At 50.1% G+C, this 16,514-nt stretch overlaps 1 protein-coding gene across 1 annotated transcript in view; it reads right to left on the bottom strand.

Moving 5' to 3' along the window:
- Positions 1 to 15,876, bottom strand: part of SEMA4C (semaphorin 4C) — a 46,637-nt gene extending 30,761 nt beyond the window's left edge. The window contains exon 1 of the mRNA XM_063139042.1: positions 15,703 to 15,876. Within this exon, the coding sequence (XP_062995112.1) occupies positions 15,703 to 15,820 (118 nt within the window). The 5' untranslated portion in view covers positions 15,821 to 15,876. The remainder of the gene's footprint in view (positions 1 to 15,702) is intronic.
- Positions 15,877 to 16,514: the final 638 nt, after the last annotated feature.

Here is a 16,514-nt window from a genome sequence, read left to right on the forward strand (position 1 = left end):
AAGAGGCGATGAACAGTTGCTTTCAAGTCCTGCTACTCGTGAGAGCCCTGGAGGCATAGGTTAGACATCACTGGAAACAGATTACTGGGCTGGATGGATCTGTGGCCTGATTCAGCAAGTCAGTTCTGATGTTGGTCATCAGGTGGGAGGGGCACGTTGCAAAGGATTCTGGGGGATGGTCCCAGGCACACAGCCAGTTCACAGGGAATGCTGGTCATGGACCTGCTCAGCTGAGCCCCTGTGAACGGAATGGATGCATTCAGACAATACATTAGTCAATGGTGGGTGGAGTAGTCAACTCACAGTTGGTTTTTCTGCGGGTACTCCCCGCACAACATGTTCCTGCACAACTGTGGGTGGGTGGGGCTGGCGCAGAGCGGACTAACAGTTAACCCGGCATTGACTGACCCAGCCCACGCCCCTTTCCCCTCCCACCCTCGGTTCTCTAACCCAGCAGCCTCTGCGAGTTGTGCCAGCTGTACCAGAGCGGCCGACTCGGTTTTGGCCACTCTTGCCTGGGAACTCTATAGCCAGGCAAAAAGTCAACCCTGCAAAAACCTCCACTGGCTCAGTTCGACAACATGAAAACCAACAATTGTGCAAGAAGTCAACTCTGCAGCCGGTTGCGTTTCTCCAGTGGTTGTTTTGAGGAAAAAGTTACCCGTCCGGTGGTTTTTGCCCAACAGGTGACACAAATACCAACCCTGGACCAGTCAACTGACAGTTGACTACTAAAACCACCGGTGGTTATTGCGTTGCCCGAACTGAGCCAGCGTGTGCTAACGCAGATCCAAGGCTCCTCTACAGCCTGGGTGGGCTGAAGGCAGATGAGAATCTACTGGCAAATCTCTGGGTATTGGGGATTCCTGACCGGAGAGGGTGTTGCAAAGGGTCTGGCCCGGCCACCACTGGCCCGTAAGGGAAAAACAACCACCCCTGATGCCCCCACCGGTGAGCCACATGGCACAGAACTCAGCAAAGCCATTCTGCCAACTGGGGTTGTTTCAAACTCCCAGCAAAAGGGCTCCGCAGCGGAGCAGGCGGGATTGGTCTCATTCAACTAAACACCCGAGCCAGGCAATTACAGGGCCCAGCCCTATAATCAGCAGCTTTGCCATGAATCAGCAGAATGTGCTGACATGCACCACTGGAAGGAAAGGGATTAAAGCGACGTGCACCATTCAGAGCTGGGCTGGGTGCCCGGCTCCACCTTCCCAGTGCCCCAAAGCAAGCGGGAGTGGAAGAGACGGCAGGCGGGCCTCGGCGGCGGCACACGAGACTGGCGGGAGGCGATCTCGCCCACTCCCCTCCCCCTACTTCTATTACACTTCGCTCTAACTTCTCCCTCCGGGTTTTGGGGCGACTTCTGCCCACTAAACAAGAGGGAGGGGATTCAAGGCTGCCACACACCTCCCGTGTTCCTGCCCTGAAAGAATCCTGTGCAACTCAAAGGTCTGCTAGCCCACCAGTACAGGGACTCTGTAAAAAGGGACCGTAGGGGAGAAAAACGCAAGCACAGCACCGCAAACATCCACGTCTACAGTGCTTTGCCAAATAAAATACGCGAACTCAGTAAGAAACTAGGCGCAATCCCCAATTATTTTCCATGCACGATACATGCATTTGCGAAGTCTTCTTAATCGCATTCACACTTTATGCTTTCAGTCGGAAACGGTCTTAGGAGTATACCTGCAAAACGTAAGATGCGAAGCAGCCGTGCAGGTGGTCACCTTGGAGCACGCAGCAACTTGTTATATACACAGCAACAGGCGTGGCAGAGGCACCGAGGCTCACTCTGGCTCTATATGAAAAGTTGAAAATCCTGCCGTCAGGGAAGGCAAATTCTGCAAGTGTTGCACAAGTGTTGCCTGGTTATTTGACTGCGTTCACCATTTCTTCAAACGTCACCACCCGCGACTGGTTAGCTACGCGGTCCCAATTCCACAAAGCGAAACAGTAGAGGGAAAGAGACATGTGAACTGAGGGGTATTTGGAGTCACAGGAGGGAGCTGGGCGCGATGTTCACATAGAACCATAGGAGCTAGGCCCTTGTTTTTTAATTTAAAGGAAATCCGGAATATGCCAGAATATGCAACGAGAAGACAAATGTGACAGTTCACGGCACAACTGCAGCTGCACAGAAAGCTCGGTGAGGAGCCACAGGCTACCGGTTACATCTGGCCCTAAAATAGATCAGGTTTGCCACAGGGGGATCGAGTCTACTGCCAAGTGTTATCCCACGCTCCACTCCTCATCCCTACGGAATAGTATGACATAAGGGAATGTAACATTACAATCAGGGAAAGGGGAGCCTTGGGGGAGCCGGTCAGAGGAAAACAAAGGATGAGATCATGATCAGGTGTTTGCGACAACACTGGCAACCATCTCAGGAGAGCCAGACAGCCCAGGTGTGACCCACACGCCCAGGAAGCCCACAGCTGCCGAGGTCAGACCAATCCTGGAGCTACGCAGAAGAAAAGAGAGAGATGCCCATTTGCTCCCGAGTTCCGCTGGTTCACCTTGCGGAAGAGGGTGTCCTCGAGTTATTCTGCCTAACGAAAGCAAGATTTACTTGGCCGTAGAAAAACTTGGCTTGGCAGAACTGATTGGTTTATTCTAAACCCTTGTGCAGGGCGAAGCACTCTGCCCCAATTGCAAAACGTAACAGAGGAGAAACGCTAGCGAGCGTGTCATAGTAGGCAGGGTCAAGAGCAGTCCTCCAGACATGTTGGACTACAACTCCCGTGAACCCACAGCCAGAGGCTAAGGAAGAAGCAAATAAAGGCAAAGTCCCTTCCACTGACCACCAGGTGCCCCATCGCTTCCACCTTTTCAACCTGTCTCATCAACAATTAGTTCCATAAACTCGCTCACGACATTTCTAGTCTATTGGATAGGAGCTACATCCTTTCATTCATGATAGGGGCTCTGGCCTGGTAAAAAACAGAACGTCAGACATTCGTGGGAGCCTCTGCACTAAAATTTGGGGGACAGAGTAGCCCATAACATACCCAGGCTGCGTTCAGACAACACAATATAATCACCCGTGGTGTGGATTAAGGCCAGTGCCGAGCTGACATGTGTTTATTCTAATGGTGAGTCAATGGTGTGTTTGATTGACACATCTCCCCCCCTCAGTCCTCCCGCTGGTATCCCATCAGACATTGCAAGTTCTGCTGGCTGGACTAGAATGGCAGCCGCTGCTTTGGTCACTCTCGCCAGGACTCTGTAATCGCTGAAAATAACCAACTGTCAACGGTGCCTGACACACAACACAATAACCAATGGTTGTTCAAATAATCAACTCTGCACAGCGTTTATTTATTTATTTATTATATTTTTATACCGCCCAATAGCCGAAGCTCTCTGGGCGGTTCACAAAAATTAAAACCATAATAAAACAACCCACAGGTTAAAAGCACAAATACAAAATACAGTATCAAAAGCACAACCAGGATAAAACCACGCAGCAAAATTGATATAAGATTAAAATACAGACTTAAAACAGTAAAATTTAAATTTAAGTTAAAATTCAGTGTTAAAATACTGAGAGAATAAAAAGGTCTTCAGCTGGCGACGAAAGGAGTACAGCGTAGGCGCCAGGCGGACCTCTCTGGGGAGCTCATTCCACAGCCGGGGTGCCACAGCGGAGAAAGCCCTCCTCCTAGTAGCCACCTGCCTCACTTCCTTTGGCAGGGGCTCATGGAGAAGGGCCCCTGTAGATGATCTTAAGGTCTGGGCAGGTACATATGGTTATTTGCATTGGTTAATTTGGCCGAATAACCAACCGTGGTGTGAAAAAGTCCTGACAGGTGACACAATAACCAACCGTTGACTATTTAACCCACCATTGGTTATCGTGTCATCCAAACCCAGTCACAGACTCCAGTCTCCTCCTTAAATAACTATGTTGTGTGTTTGATTGTCCAGAGCAACTCATATACATTAACTCACTCAATCAGGCTTGGAAAATAGACCAGTGTTATTACACCCATCTTGCAGAGTGGGCACCAAGGACTAAAAATTGGGACTTGCTGAAGGCTAAGCGGGAAACCAACTGGTAATTTGAAGCTCTTAGGTTCAAGCTACATGTTACTTTTCAAACGTAGGGCACTAACCAATTCAGCCCTAGCTCTAATGTAACTTATGTTGTGCTTGTCTAAGTGATCTCTAGCGCAACACCAATTGCATCTGCTGGTGCAAATTTGTTGCACCAGCAAACACTATGGGTATCGTGCTAGAGGTCGCTTATTCTAGTGCAATGTAATTTACTTTAGTGCTACTGCTGAATAGCTAGCAGGAAAGTGTTTATTTCTTTTCTTTTCCATTGTATGTATGTGTAGGCGGATTGGGGGGGCGGGAATTAGGTCTGATCTTTACTGGAAGCACACACACATGTACAGGGAGGGGAGATTTTAATTCTTCCCTCCCCAGCTGTCATTTTACCAATAACGACTTCTCCAATGCTGCTTTGGTGGTCCCGCACAGAATTGTAAATAAATAAAAATGTAAATGCTAGTTCTGTTATTACAGCAATGTGCAGTTAGCCACTGTACCACAGTGGCTCTACAAAGCAGAGAGCAGAAGTATTCTAGTGTACAGAGGCACCTGGAGGAAAAAGGCACCTGTTTAACTGCAAAGTGGCTACCAGGAGGAGGGCCTTCTCTGCTGTAGCACCCCAGCTGTGGAATGAGCTCCCTAAGGAGGTTCGCTTGGCACCTACATTATATGGTTTTAGATGCTAGGTGAAGACCTTTTTATTCTCCCAGCATTTTAACGTCTATAAATAAATGTTAACTTGGTGTTTTAAATTTGTAATTTTGCATTGCTGCTGGTTTTATCTGGTTGAGCTTTTATATTGTATTTTATATTATGGTTTTATACTGTTGTTTTATACTTTGAATGTTTTTAATTTTTGTGAACCGCTCAGAGAGCTCTGGCTATAATTTATAAATAAATAAATATAAATAAAGACGAACGGAAATTTCTCTTCCAAGCAAGTAACATCATACTACAGGGCCAGGGACTATGCATATGTGTATTCCGGGGAGAAGAGAGGGAATCCTGTTGGGGGGGGGGCAGTTGTGGAGACCAATTAACCACTTAAGCAAGGCCTCAGGGCTGGTTCACAAATGCACATTCCCCTCCTGGCTACCCCTATGTGTGAACCTGCGCCATCACAAGCAGGCATTTCAAATGCAATCCTTTTCCACGGAGGCACACGGGGGGGGGGGGGGGAAACAAACCTGCCAGTCACCAAGCCTACGGACATTGAGTGCAGAAAATTTAATTATACTAATATGAGAAAGTGGCTTCAGTCTTCCCCCTTCGGGATTGGGGTAGGGAAATGTTTTGCACACATCCAAGATCGTCAATTTCCCTTCTATCTCGCAAAGACCATCAAAGCTTTCGGAGAAAATAAGTTCCAGCCAGACACTCCTAGTACATCAGATTAATGTACACATTGCATTCTGCTTCATCAATAGACCAGGCCATTCCCCTAAATATAATTAAGGGTGCAATCCTAAGCATAGTTAGACACCCATGCTGGCAGGGCAGTGCTGGGGTGGGGGTGGGGTTATAGGATTGCATCCTTAGTTCGCAATGCTTGCACCTTCTCCAAGTATCTGATCAAGGGCCGCTAACCTGTCATAAAGAAGGCTCCACACACCATCTTCCAAAATTAGTTCAGATTTGTTGCATAAGTTAACCGTTATCAAAACATCCCAAAGTTTATTAATCCCATCTGTCTCTTTCAACAGTTGGGACAACTTCCACTGTTGCACTAATAAGCATCCTTGCAGCAAGCAACATATTTTGGATTAAATTTTTATGAGAGCAAACAGCCTTATCGCCATCAATGTCGGTTACTGTTTTAACAAAAAGACTGCAATCTAGATTGTTTTCTGCAAGCCCGAAATTGCTGTACAATACAACAAGACCACCAAATGTGCTTTTAACCACCACCAGCTTCACATCCTTTCAACTTTCTTTATATTGAGCCTTCCAGATGTCCAATACCCCAAAGCCATCACTTTTAAACAGAAAAAAGCAAAGCAAAGGTAGCTTGTGCAATGTTTTTGTGATATTTTGCTCGACCGATTAAAGGTATTACAGCAACTTGGATTTTGGAAACATTAAAATAGCTTTCCTTAAGATGAAGGCTGGTGAAGGTGGACAAGCGCATCAATATCACATCTAGATTAGGTTGTTCCAAAACCACATTCCATTTTTTAAAATGCATCTTGCTTGTTGAATCAGACTGAGAAAGGTATTGTTGTATATTAGGCTGCCCTTGAAAGGATTTTGTGCAGTTTCAACTGTCTGTCTTTCCGTTCTCGCTGTGATATGTGAAGCACATACAGCAGGCTGTAATGGCTCAGAGGATAGGCGGAGGCCCTCTGTATATGCTCAGAGACACTTAATATATTTATGATTACGCATATATACACCACTTGCTGGGGATCATGGATGGGAGGGTGCTGTTGCACTGTGTCCTGCTTGTGGGTCCCTGGTTGATAGCTGGTTGGCCACTGTGTGAACAGAGTGCTGGACTAGATGGACCCTGGGTCTGATCCAGCAGGGCTCTTCTGATGTTTTTATGTTCTTATACAACTCTATCTTTTTAAAGTAGGGAAATGGCTAAAGATGGGATAGGGGCAGTGCTGCTAAATGGGTATGGCTAAGAAGGACTTGTGCCACTACCTGGGTGAGACCCATAGCGATCTCTGGAGCATGGAGAATCTCACATTATCCGTGAGTTCCCCCCTTCCGTGCTGGCTTCAGTTTTTTAGAGCAGGTGAACAAGCAGGTTGCAAAGGTGAACGGGAGTCATTCCAGGGGTCTCTGGCAGGGGCCCAAATGTGCCTACCCTTGACGTCAGCCCTGTTCCCCTTCACATATAACAGAAACAAGAAGAAAGGAAACATAATTTTCACACACACACACACACACAGAGAGAGAGAGAGAGTTCTTCTGCACTAATGACTCAATAACATACAAGCCAGAATCCTTCTTAAATTCAACCAACTAGACAAAGCATATGAAGCCTTGCCTAGTTGGGGACTGGACTCGATGGCCTTGTAGGCTCCTTCCAACTCTACTATTCTACGATTCTAAGCTTTAAGGGGGTTATTCAGGGAGGAAATAATTTTAGGGTGGCCAAATGCATGACCCAAGAGGCACACACTGAGAAGTCCCTGCAAAACTGCTGGGGAAGGCAGAAGTTGTGAACTGCCCAGAGAGCTTCGGCTACTGGGCGGAACAGAAATGCAATAAATAAAATAAAAATAAAGTAACTAATCCAGATTGCGCCTTGCTAGGCGAGACCCAAGCATTTAAACCTCCTCTGTGGCGTGGAAATGCATTCTGGGGAGACACCTGCCCAATCACACGGTCAGCATCTTGGGCTCACCTTGGGCTGGCCCAACCCGGCTTCTTCTTCGAGCCTTCTCCAATCTGCAGCCCTTCAGATGTGCTGAACAAGTTGAATTACAGCACATCTGGAGGATGGAGGGTTCAGGAAGGCTGCGCTATTTATTACTTCAATTCCTACCAGCAGTGTCACCCCTTAACATCCTGCAATTGTATTTGCTGGGACTGCAACCCTCTCGCATCACAGGAGAGTCATCGTGCGATTAAGTAAGTCAACCCCCACTCCTGAAGAGTCTTTCCTGTGCTGTCATTTCTGGACGACGAATCCCCAGAAGATCAAGAGCTTATTACAAGCCCACGAGTGCATCTCCTTACACGCAGCCCTATTATTTTCCAGCCGGCTTCCGTTACTCCAGCCCATGAGGTCATTCAATTTCACCCCGGGTAATTTTCCAGTCCTCATCTGTGCCGACGGCTCTCTTAACTTGGTATCATCAGTGAATTTTAAAACGCCACACTTTCCCGCACACACCCCAGCCCAGTCACCGAGGCCATGGAGGACCAAAAATTGTCGAAAAAACAATCCAGTGGGGATAGGCTCCCTTGCAGTTAAAAGATTTAGCATTTGACAAATCCCCGGGCAGAGTCAGAGACACCGTTCAGACGCAATGGTGCTGTCCAGCGGCAATTTGTGGGTTAATGAATTCATTAACCCATGACCTGTGCTCGAACCAAACGCAAACAGCTGCCTGTTTTTGCTAACAACCACCGAATGCCGCATTTGAGGGCTGTTACTGTGATATCTGAACCTGGGAACTTGGGGTTGTTCAGGCCTAAGGTAACCCCAGAACAAGCTACGAGTCCCCTGCAATTTGAGGATTAATTGCCGCTGGACACTGCCATTATGTCAACAGCCCCGGAGAGAAACTCCTGAAAGGATGATAAAAACTAGGTCTGTGCAAGCTTCGGGCCTCGGATTCGGAAATCCGAATCGCAGAGGCCATTTTAGGGCGGATCCGCCATTTTATTGCACAGCCCTAGGCCCCCCATACAGCCTACACCTCCCATCATCCAGTGCCAGGGAGGGCTGTACGTATCAGGGCCCAAAAGCAGCAGGAGGAGCCGGTGGCCGGCCATCGTGCATGGGAGGAAGCCGGCCATCGTGTGGAGGAGGCAGCAATGGTGACAGCTACTTCCAGAATTCCTGCTGCTTCTGGGCCCTGGTACGTACAGCCCTGCCAAGCACTGGATGTTGGGAGCTGTAAGCTGTATGGGGGGCCTAGGGCTGTGCCACAAAATGGCAGATCCATCCTAAAATGGCCTCTGTGATTTGGATTTCCGAATCCGAGGCCTGAAGCTTGCACAGCCCTGATAAAAACGCAATCGACTTTTGCTTTTTCTCTCCCTGTGTGTTAGGATCTTGTTGTACAAAAGGAGGAAGATTTTTTATTGTGCAGAGTACCACAAACAAAACACGTAGGCCCCTGCCCTAAAGAGTTTACAATCTAAATTTTGCCGGGGAGAGGGCAACAAAGGGAGGGAAAGGGAAAGGCCAAGGGAGCAAGGAACGAGTTGGGGCAAATGAATTTACGTTCCGGTTGGGGGCAAGGTTAACCCAATCTGGATGTGTTGGATTGCAACTCCCATCTGCCCCAGCCAGTATGGCTATTGGGAATGTTGGGAGTTGTAGTCCAACACACCTGGAGGGCACCAGGTTGGGGAAGGCTGGCCAAAGAAATGGCTTTTGAGGAGGTATTTCAAGGAAATTAGATAAGCGAACTATCTCAGATTACAGGCTCTGATGATGCAGAGAAGACACGTTTCCGCTCCCTCACCGTAATAATCTAGAGCAACGTCTGATGCGCAGACAGATGCTGCATATAAGTTCACCTTAGATGGGGTAAAAAGAACCACTTGCTTCCAGGCTCTGTGCAAACACTGAGGATGGTCCTTCAAGCAGGACAGGCCCAGGGGGCACAACCTGAATAAACATGTTGTAAAACCAAAGAGCTCGGATGGACGTCCAAAAGGCTCGTGATCCAGCAAACTCGCTGAAGCGAAGGAGCTCTGGGCCTGGTCAACGCCTGGACTGGATACGGCCCAGGAACCCGACACACAGCGCCTTGAGTTCCGCTGCAGCCAGGATCGGCATGATTCATTCATTCATTGATCCATTAATTCAAAGCCCTGCGGACCGCTTGGGCCCTCATTCCTTGGCGGGCCGCCTCCCCTCGCGCTGCTTTAGGAGAAACAGCTGTGCGGGAACCACAACGCGGGAGCCGCAACAGCGCGCGGTGACCCCACGCAGCGCCAGCGGCATGCGTCAAACGCAACCACCCAGGGCGGCCCCAGCTGCAGAGGTCCTGGCTGCACCATTGCCCCCCGTCCTGGGCCCGGGTGGGGGAAAGACCTACGCCAGCCTTCCGCAGCTGGCGCACTGCAGATGTGCTGGCTGCAACCGCCATGGCCAGGCTGGCTGGCAATTATGGGGGTTGCGGGCCGATACATCTGGAGGACACCAGATGGGGAAGGTTGGCCTATTTCCTGGATCTCGGCCACGTGGCTGGGTCATCCACTGTCCAAAGCCACGTAGCCAAAAGAAGGTCCAATACCATTGCGGCCATGTGCAAAGGGGGCCGAAGACCCCCGCTCTGGCTTCTGCCTGACCCTCTCCAGGTCAGATGGCTTCTCCAGGCTTGAGGCATTCAAAACAGCCACCCTCCAATTGCGTTTTCCAGTCCCGGCCTCTCGACTCCCTGTTTTGCATTTAATTAACAGCGCTTGTTCGCCCCGACTCCCAGCTTAATTAACGTCTTCTTGCGAGCCTCGGCCAAACCCACATCCATCAGACCACAGCACTTGCGTTTGCACCTCATTTTCTCTCCTTGCCGGCAGTCTGGACAAGGATCAAAGGGACGGGCTTCTTCCAACAGCCGGGAGACCGAGTCAGGACAACGAAGAGCCACCGGACTCCCAGGCTGGCCTGACCCGGCCCTTAGTGGCTCCGTCGCTAATGGGTGACAACAACAACAAGGAAATCCAGGGAAACAGTTGCGAGTCGTGCTGGAAAACCAGCGGCCGAAGGCGCGCCTCGCAGACCCAAAAGCCCAGGAGAGGCGGAAGAGCGGAGCAGAAAGGAACCTCCATGGGCGTGCGCAGCACATTTCATTAAGGTGCGCACCCAGGGAACTATTTCTTCTTAGAAGGTGAACATTTATTGAGTACTCAGTCGTAAGTGTCATAAGCTCCAGCAGAGGCCCAGTGGCTGAGGGGGTGCGGCTCCCGGCAGAGAGATGCCTTTTCGCTCCTGATGCCAGGACCAATGGTGCTCTCTCAGGGGCAGCGGTTCTTCAGTGCAGTGGCAGAACCGCCGGAGAGCAGACAGAGAACCATTCCCACTGCATCTGGATTCCCCTCTGGATCCCTACTCAATGCCCCTCTTAATCCGGCACTTATTACTCAAGACGTTAGGGTGTGCCTGGGCATCTGCACACCAGGCACACCCCTGGCGCACGCCTATGGGAACGTCCACATGGCCAAGAATCAGAGGCCCACTTCACTTCCTTCCTAAGAGTCAAGGGCAATAGCTCAGAGGTAGAGCGCATCCTTTGCACGCAAGTCGCCCCAGGTTCAATCCCTGCATCTTCAGGTTGATCTGGGAAAGACCTATGCCTGAAAACCTGGAGAGGCACTGCCTGTCAGTATGGACACCCCTTCTCCAACCGGGTGCCCTCCAGATGTGTTAAGATTTGTATAAGATCATCAGGAGAGCCCCGCTGGATCAGGTCAAGGGTCCATCTAGTACAGCATTCTGTTCACACGCCCATGTTCCCCAGCAACTAGCGTTCACGGGCATCCTGCCTCTGATACTGGAGGCATGATGGCCATGCTGACTGCGAATGATGGGAGTTGAAGTCAAACACATCCAGAGGGCAACAGATTGGGGAAGGCTGCTATGGGAAACATTTATTTGTTTATTTTTGGGTGACCATATGAGAAAGAGGACAGTTGCATTGAAAAGGGAATTTCAGCAGGTGCCCTTTGTATGCATGCAGCACCTGGAGAAATTCCCTCTTCATCACAACAGCTAAAGCTGCAGGAGCTATACTAGAGTGCCCAGATACAAAAGAGGGCAGGGCTCCTGCAGCTTTAACTGTTGGGATGACGAGGGAATTTCACCAGGTGCTGCATACATACAAATGACACCTGCAGAAATTCCCTTTTTTATATACAGATACAGGAGCCCTGTCCTCATTTCCATATGGTCACCCTACTTTGTTTGTTTATTTACTGTATTTTAAGCTCCCCAATAACCGATGTTTGTACAATACATTAAAAACTGAGCTAAATAGACCAAAGCTATGACTCCATTAAGCAGCTTCCTACGAGACACGTCCAGGAATGACTCAAAGACCTGCCTGCCGCATCTCTAACGCTCCCCCCTCCCTAGCAGGTCTGCCATTCCCTGGTTCCCCTGCATCCCAGTAGCTCACAGACCCCAAGGAGAGCCCTCCTGGCTTCAGAGATGTGCTCAACGGTACAGCCAGTGGAGGCTGGTGGCTCCGATGTCAGGTGGCTCCGATGTCATTGAAATGTCTAAGAAGCCAAGAAATTCCTAGATAACCAAAATCAAGTGAATGTTCTTTCATTAGAACAGTGAGTACCTATCTCTTTTAGGAAATGCTTGCCAAAAGAACAGAGACTTGTATTTCTACGTACTTTCTTTCCACAGCTAGAAATTTCCTGTTAGATGGTGCCTACGTACGCAGCACCCGAGAAGATAGTGTATAAATACCTAGCTACCTCCCTTGCGAGGTAGGCACATGCTTTGCAGCAATTAGTTCCAGTGCCTCTTTATTCTGCAGAATAAACGCTGTTTGACCCACACTTCATCTCCTCTCCTGCTTGTGTGCTGAACTGGACTTGGTACACCACACTTCCCTGTGCCTGTTTGCATTCTCCTTCCCTCTTTATTGTTTACTACAACTTATTAGACTGTAAGCCTATGCGGCAGGGTCTTGCTATTTACTGTGTTATCTGTACAGCACCATGTACATTGATGGTGCTATATAAATTAATAATAATAATAATAATAATAATAATAATAATAATAATAATGGAACGAGCCATTTTTGCAACAGTAGCGGAGAGTCCTAGCATACACACACAGGGCTCCTTTCAGAAAATTTGCTGCCACCATCATGAATATGCAACCTCCAATGGGGTCGCAGCTTATCGTCCAACCCCTCGCCATCAGGGGTTATGGGAGGATTAAAGAACCCTCCCATAACCCTACTACTAACCAAGGGTTATGAGAGGGTTGTTTAACCTTTACATAACCCCCCATGGCTGGGTTCATATGACACGCTGCAAGCCCATTAGGGCTTGCCTATTCATAATGGCAGCCGGCAAGTGCTGTAGCTCATTGTGGGTTAAATAACCCACGACGAGCCCACCATGTTGTGCGGGCCAGTGCACCGTGCCGCTTGCATAACACACTGTGCCAGCAAATGCTGCCGCACCCCCCCCCCACGTGCATCACTCTGGGGCACGGGTGTGCCCCATGGCAATTAGCACACACAGAGCAAAAACCGGTGTGGCAAGGCCTTTCTTCTGGCTTTGCGGTCCTCCGATTCTGACAACGAGCCAAGAGGATAAAATTCTGGTCAGACCAGTGGAATTCCGACTGGGTGGAAACTCCGGGCACCTCCTCAACCCAGCCTGCTTCTCCACCTCCTCCCACCCCCAACATGCTGCCAAGGTGGGGCTGGGGCAGGTCTCCCTTATGAAAAGGCCGGAGAGTTGCACAGCACCAACCAGCCAGGCAACTCGTCCTTTCATCCCCCCACAAAAAGAGGCTGCCCTGGGTCCCATTTGACACCCAGGGCAGCCATGGCACAGCCAGGATTCGAACCCAAAGCACGGAAGAGTCTTGGGGAGGGGGCGTGGCTCAGTGGCAGAATCCCTGCTTTGAACGCAGAATGTCCCAGGATCGATCCCGGCATCACCAGGTAGGGCAGGAAAAACTCCTGTCTGAAACCCTGAAGAGCCGCTGCTGCCAGTCCGTGTTGACATTACTGGGCTAGATGGACCAACGGCCTGTCTCAGTCTAAGGCAGCTTCCTAGGTTCCTCAAAGACTAACCGATGTATTCTGGCACGAGCTTTCGTGGGCTCTATACACTTCAACAGACGTGTGAAGGGATTCGAGCCCAGCCCCGAGGATGATGCTGTCACCCAAATCTCAGCTGGGAGAAGCGAGGCCAGAAGTAGAAGGACAATACCTCCGGGGCGAAAGGGCAGGGAGGTTAAGGTCTTCCAGCCGCGCTTAAGGACATCTGCCTGTTAAGAATAGCTCTTCGTCCCCACCGGCCTTGGGCGTATCAGCTCGCCTGAGACCTCGTGAGCTTCCTGGCTTTCTTTGGCTCCAAACTCCCGATACGAGGAAGCAAAAAGAAGCCGGTTGCTGGCGGGCTGGTGCAAAAGCTTCCGCTGAAAGCCACTTGCCCGTGCCCTTGTTCCCGACTCCGGTTCCCCTTGCTTTGCTCTGCCCTGCCTCTCCCCAAATCATACCCAGTTCATCCCACCTGTTCGCCCTTCCCTTTCCCCACGATGCATCTCTGCTGCCGCCCATGTCCCAGCTTGTCACCTGACGCTGCCAAGGCAGTTCCTGAAGGCAGAGCCGCTCAGAGGAGAACGATCCATTACCACCAGCAGGCAAAATAAATAGGAGCAACGCCACGCAGCGTTGGCCTGGGTGCCAGAGATACCAGCTCCGTCTCCCCTGAAACTTGGCTCAAGGCACGGATGAGGGGGAGGGAGGTAGAGCTACAAGGACCCCGGGGGTGGGGGGGAAATAAGTCTATTAGTCCAAGGAGGGTGGCTGATTTGGATACCATTAGCATAATTAGAACAACATTTTAATGAAAGCAGTGCACTACACTTATTCTTGGGTAAGGGGTGGAATCTCCAAGGGTTTCAAACATGAAAAGCATTAACTGAGCTCTTCAGAAACTTAGATCCATGTTTAGAAATCATGAGAGCTGAAAAGTGAAAATGCGTTGAAGAGAGAAGCACTTGACTCCTTTCGCACTGGAACTTTTAGCATCGATTCCAATCACACTTACAAACGCATCACCGCCACAAGCACCAGAAACTTCGTTCTAAAAGAGAACTGTTCAAAAAAAAAAAAAAAACCCACCTCCGTCTTTAAATAAAACAAAACCTGGATAAAAATTCATTGTTTATGCAATACCACCAAATATTTAAAATAGCAGTAAACGGGAAAGGGAAAGTGTATGTTGTACGTGATGTCACGAAAGGGGTGGGGCGACCCTGGATTGAATCTGGGAGCTGGGAGGCTGGATAAAGACCGGGGCTTTATTTTTATTTATTTATGTGTTGCATTTATATCATGCCTTTTCTCCAAGGAACCTAAGGCAGCGTACATGACCCTTCGCTTCTCCATTTTATCCTCACAACAACCCTGTGAGGTAGGCTAGGCTGTGAGTCAGTGACTGGCCCAAAGTCACCTGATGAGCTTCATGGCCGAGTGAATCCAAGGCTCCCCGGTCCAACACTCTAACCACTACACCACACTGGCTGGATTGGGGAGGCCCAGCCCCGTGGACTAGGAATTCTGCACCCTGTGCCTGTAAGCTCACACTGCCCAACTCCAGCAGGCAGGCAGAACGGATGGATAACATCAGCGCAGCTCCGTGCTTTCCCATCGGACTCATGGAGACGCCCCTCCGGCTATAATCCCACCAAGAGATAGCGGGCGGCCATGCGACACAGATGCCATATTCTTCTACCCCCTCTGCCACCCGGCACGCTGTATTTCGCCTGCGAGGACCACTCCCCGCAACAGCGGAGTTCAGCCTCTCCCAACCTGGCGAGCGCCAGATGTGCTGGACTACAACTCCCACCATCCCCAGCAGGACAGGCTGGCTATGATGGAAGTTGCGGTCCAACACATCTATCTGGTGGGTGCCAGAATGGGGGAGGCTAAAAGGCAGCGCTTTGCTCACCGCTACTAGGAGGAAACTTTCGCTCCATCGTTGCACCTGTAACTTTCCTATGACACCTCCTCCCAGGCTTGGTTAGGTTCCTTATCCCAAAATGGAAGAGGGGAGGGGGGAAGCACAAGGTCCAGGCAAGACTAAGTCAGGATCCTTAGAGTTAGAAACTTAACTCCCTCTTTGGAACGTAATACGCCCGTTTCTCCCACGCCTCTTTCCTTCCCTTTTGGAAAAAGCAGCCTCCTCTCGGGCTCTCGTTTTCACCCTGGTGGCCTCTCTTTCTTAGGTGGAAGAAAGAACGCCACTCACCGTTGTAGGACACCGTCTTCCTGGGCACCAGGTTCCACCAGCTGCTGAAGGAGGAAGCATCAGCGTTCAGAACCACCGAAGCCAGGAAACACATGCCGAGGGCCGGCCCGGGGGCCATGCTGACCAGGGACGCGCAGCTCTCGCTCCCACCGGAGAAGGGCCGCGGCGAGCGCTGGGCTGGGCTGGGCTTCGGAGGAGGTCTGGCTGCGACGGCGGCCCCTTCTTCCCTCTGCCGGGGGCCTGCCAACAATGAAAGGAAGGTGGTTAGCTCGGCTACAGTTACGGCAGCATCAATTATGGACGAAGAGAGCAGGGATGACGCGGCGCGGGGAAAGGAAGCAGGAGGGAAAGAGGGCCCAGAGAGGAACAATAGAGGCATTGAGGGAGTTTCCATTCAGGTAGCGGGGATCAGCTCCTACTTGAAGGAAAGGACCAATGGCCCAAAGGCACGAGTGGTGATTCAGCCGGTGAGCAACAGGGGTTGGAAATGCGAGAGCACCCCCCCTCCCCCCCCCCACACGTACAGATAAGACTTTCCCTCTCTTATACACACACACACACACACACACACACACACACACACGTCCGATTTCAAAATCCTGCTTCCTGTCTATCTATATCAAGACAGGTTTCCTGGCTATCTTGGGATGCTGACCCGGAAAGGAGAGTCCTGTAAATATACTCACACTCCATTAAAAAAAGGTATCCGCTAATGTGCCCATTAAGGTTGCAACACCGATAATGTTTTCCTACCAGGTCTTGATGCAATCTGAGCTTGGCCAAGACGTAATCCTGGAAACTGTTTTTAAGAT

This window comes from Elgaria multicarinata, chromosome 12, assembly GCF_023053635.1.
Source record: "Elgaria multicarinata webbii isolate HBS135686 ecotype San Diego chromosome 12, rElgMul1.1.pri, whole genome shotgun sequence".
Classification (NCBI taxonomy): domain Eukaryota; kingdom Metazoa; phylum Chordata; class Lepidosauria; order Squamata; family Anguidae; genus Elgaria; species Elgaria multicarinata.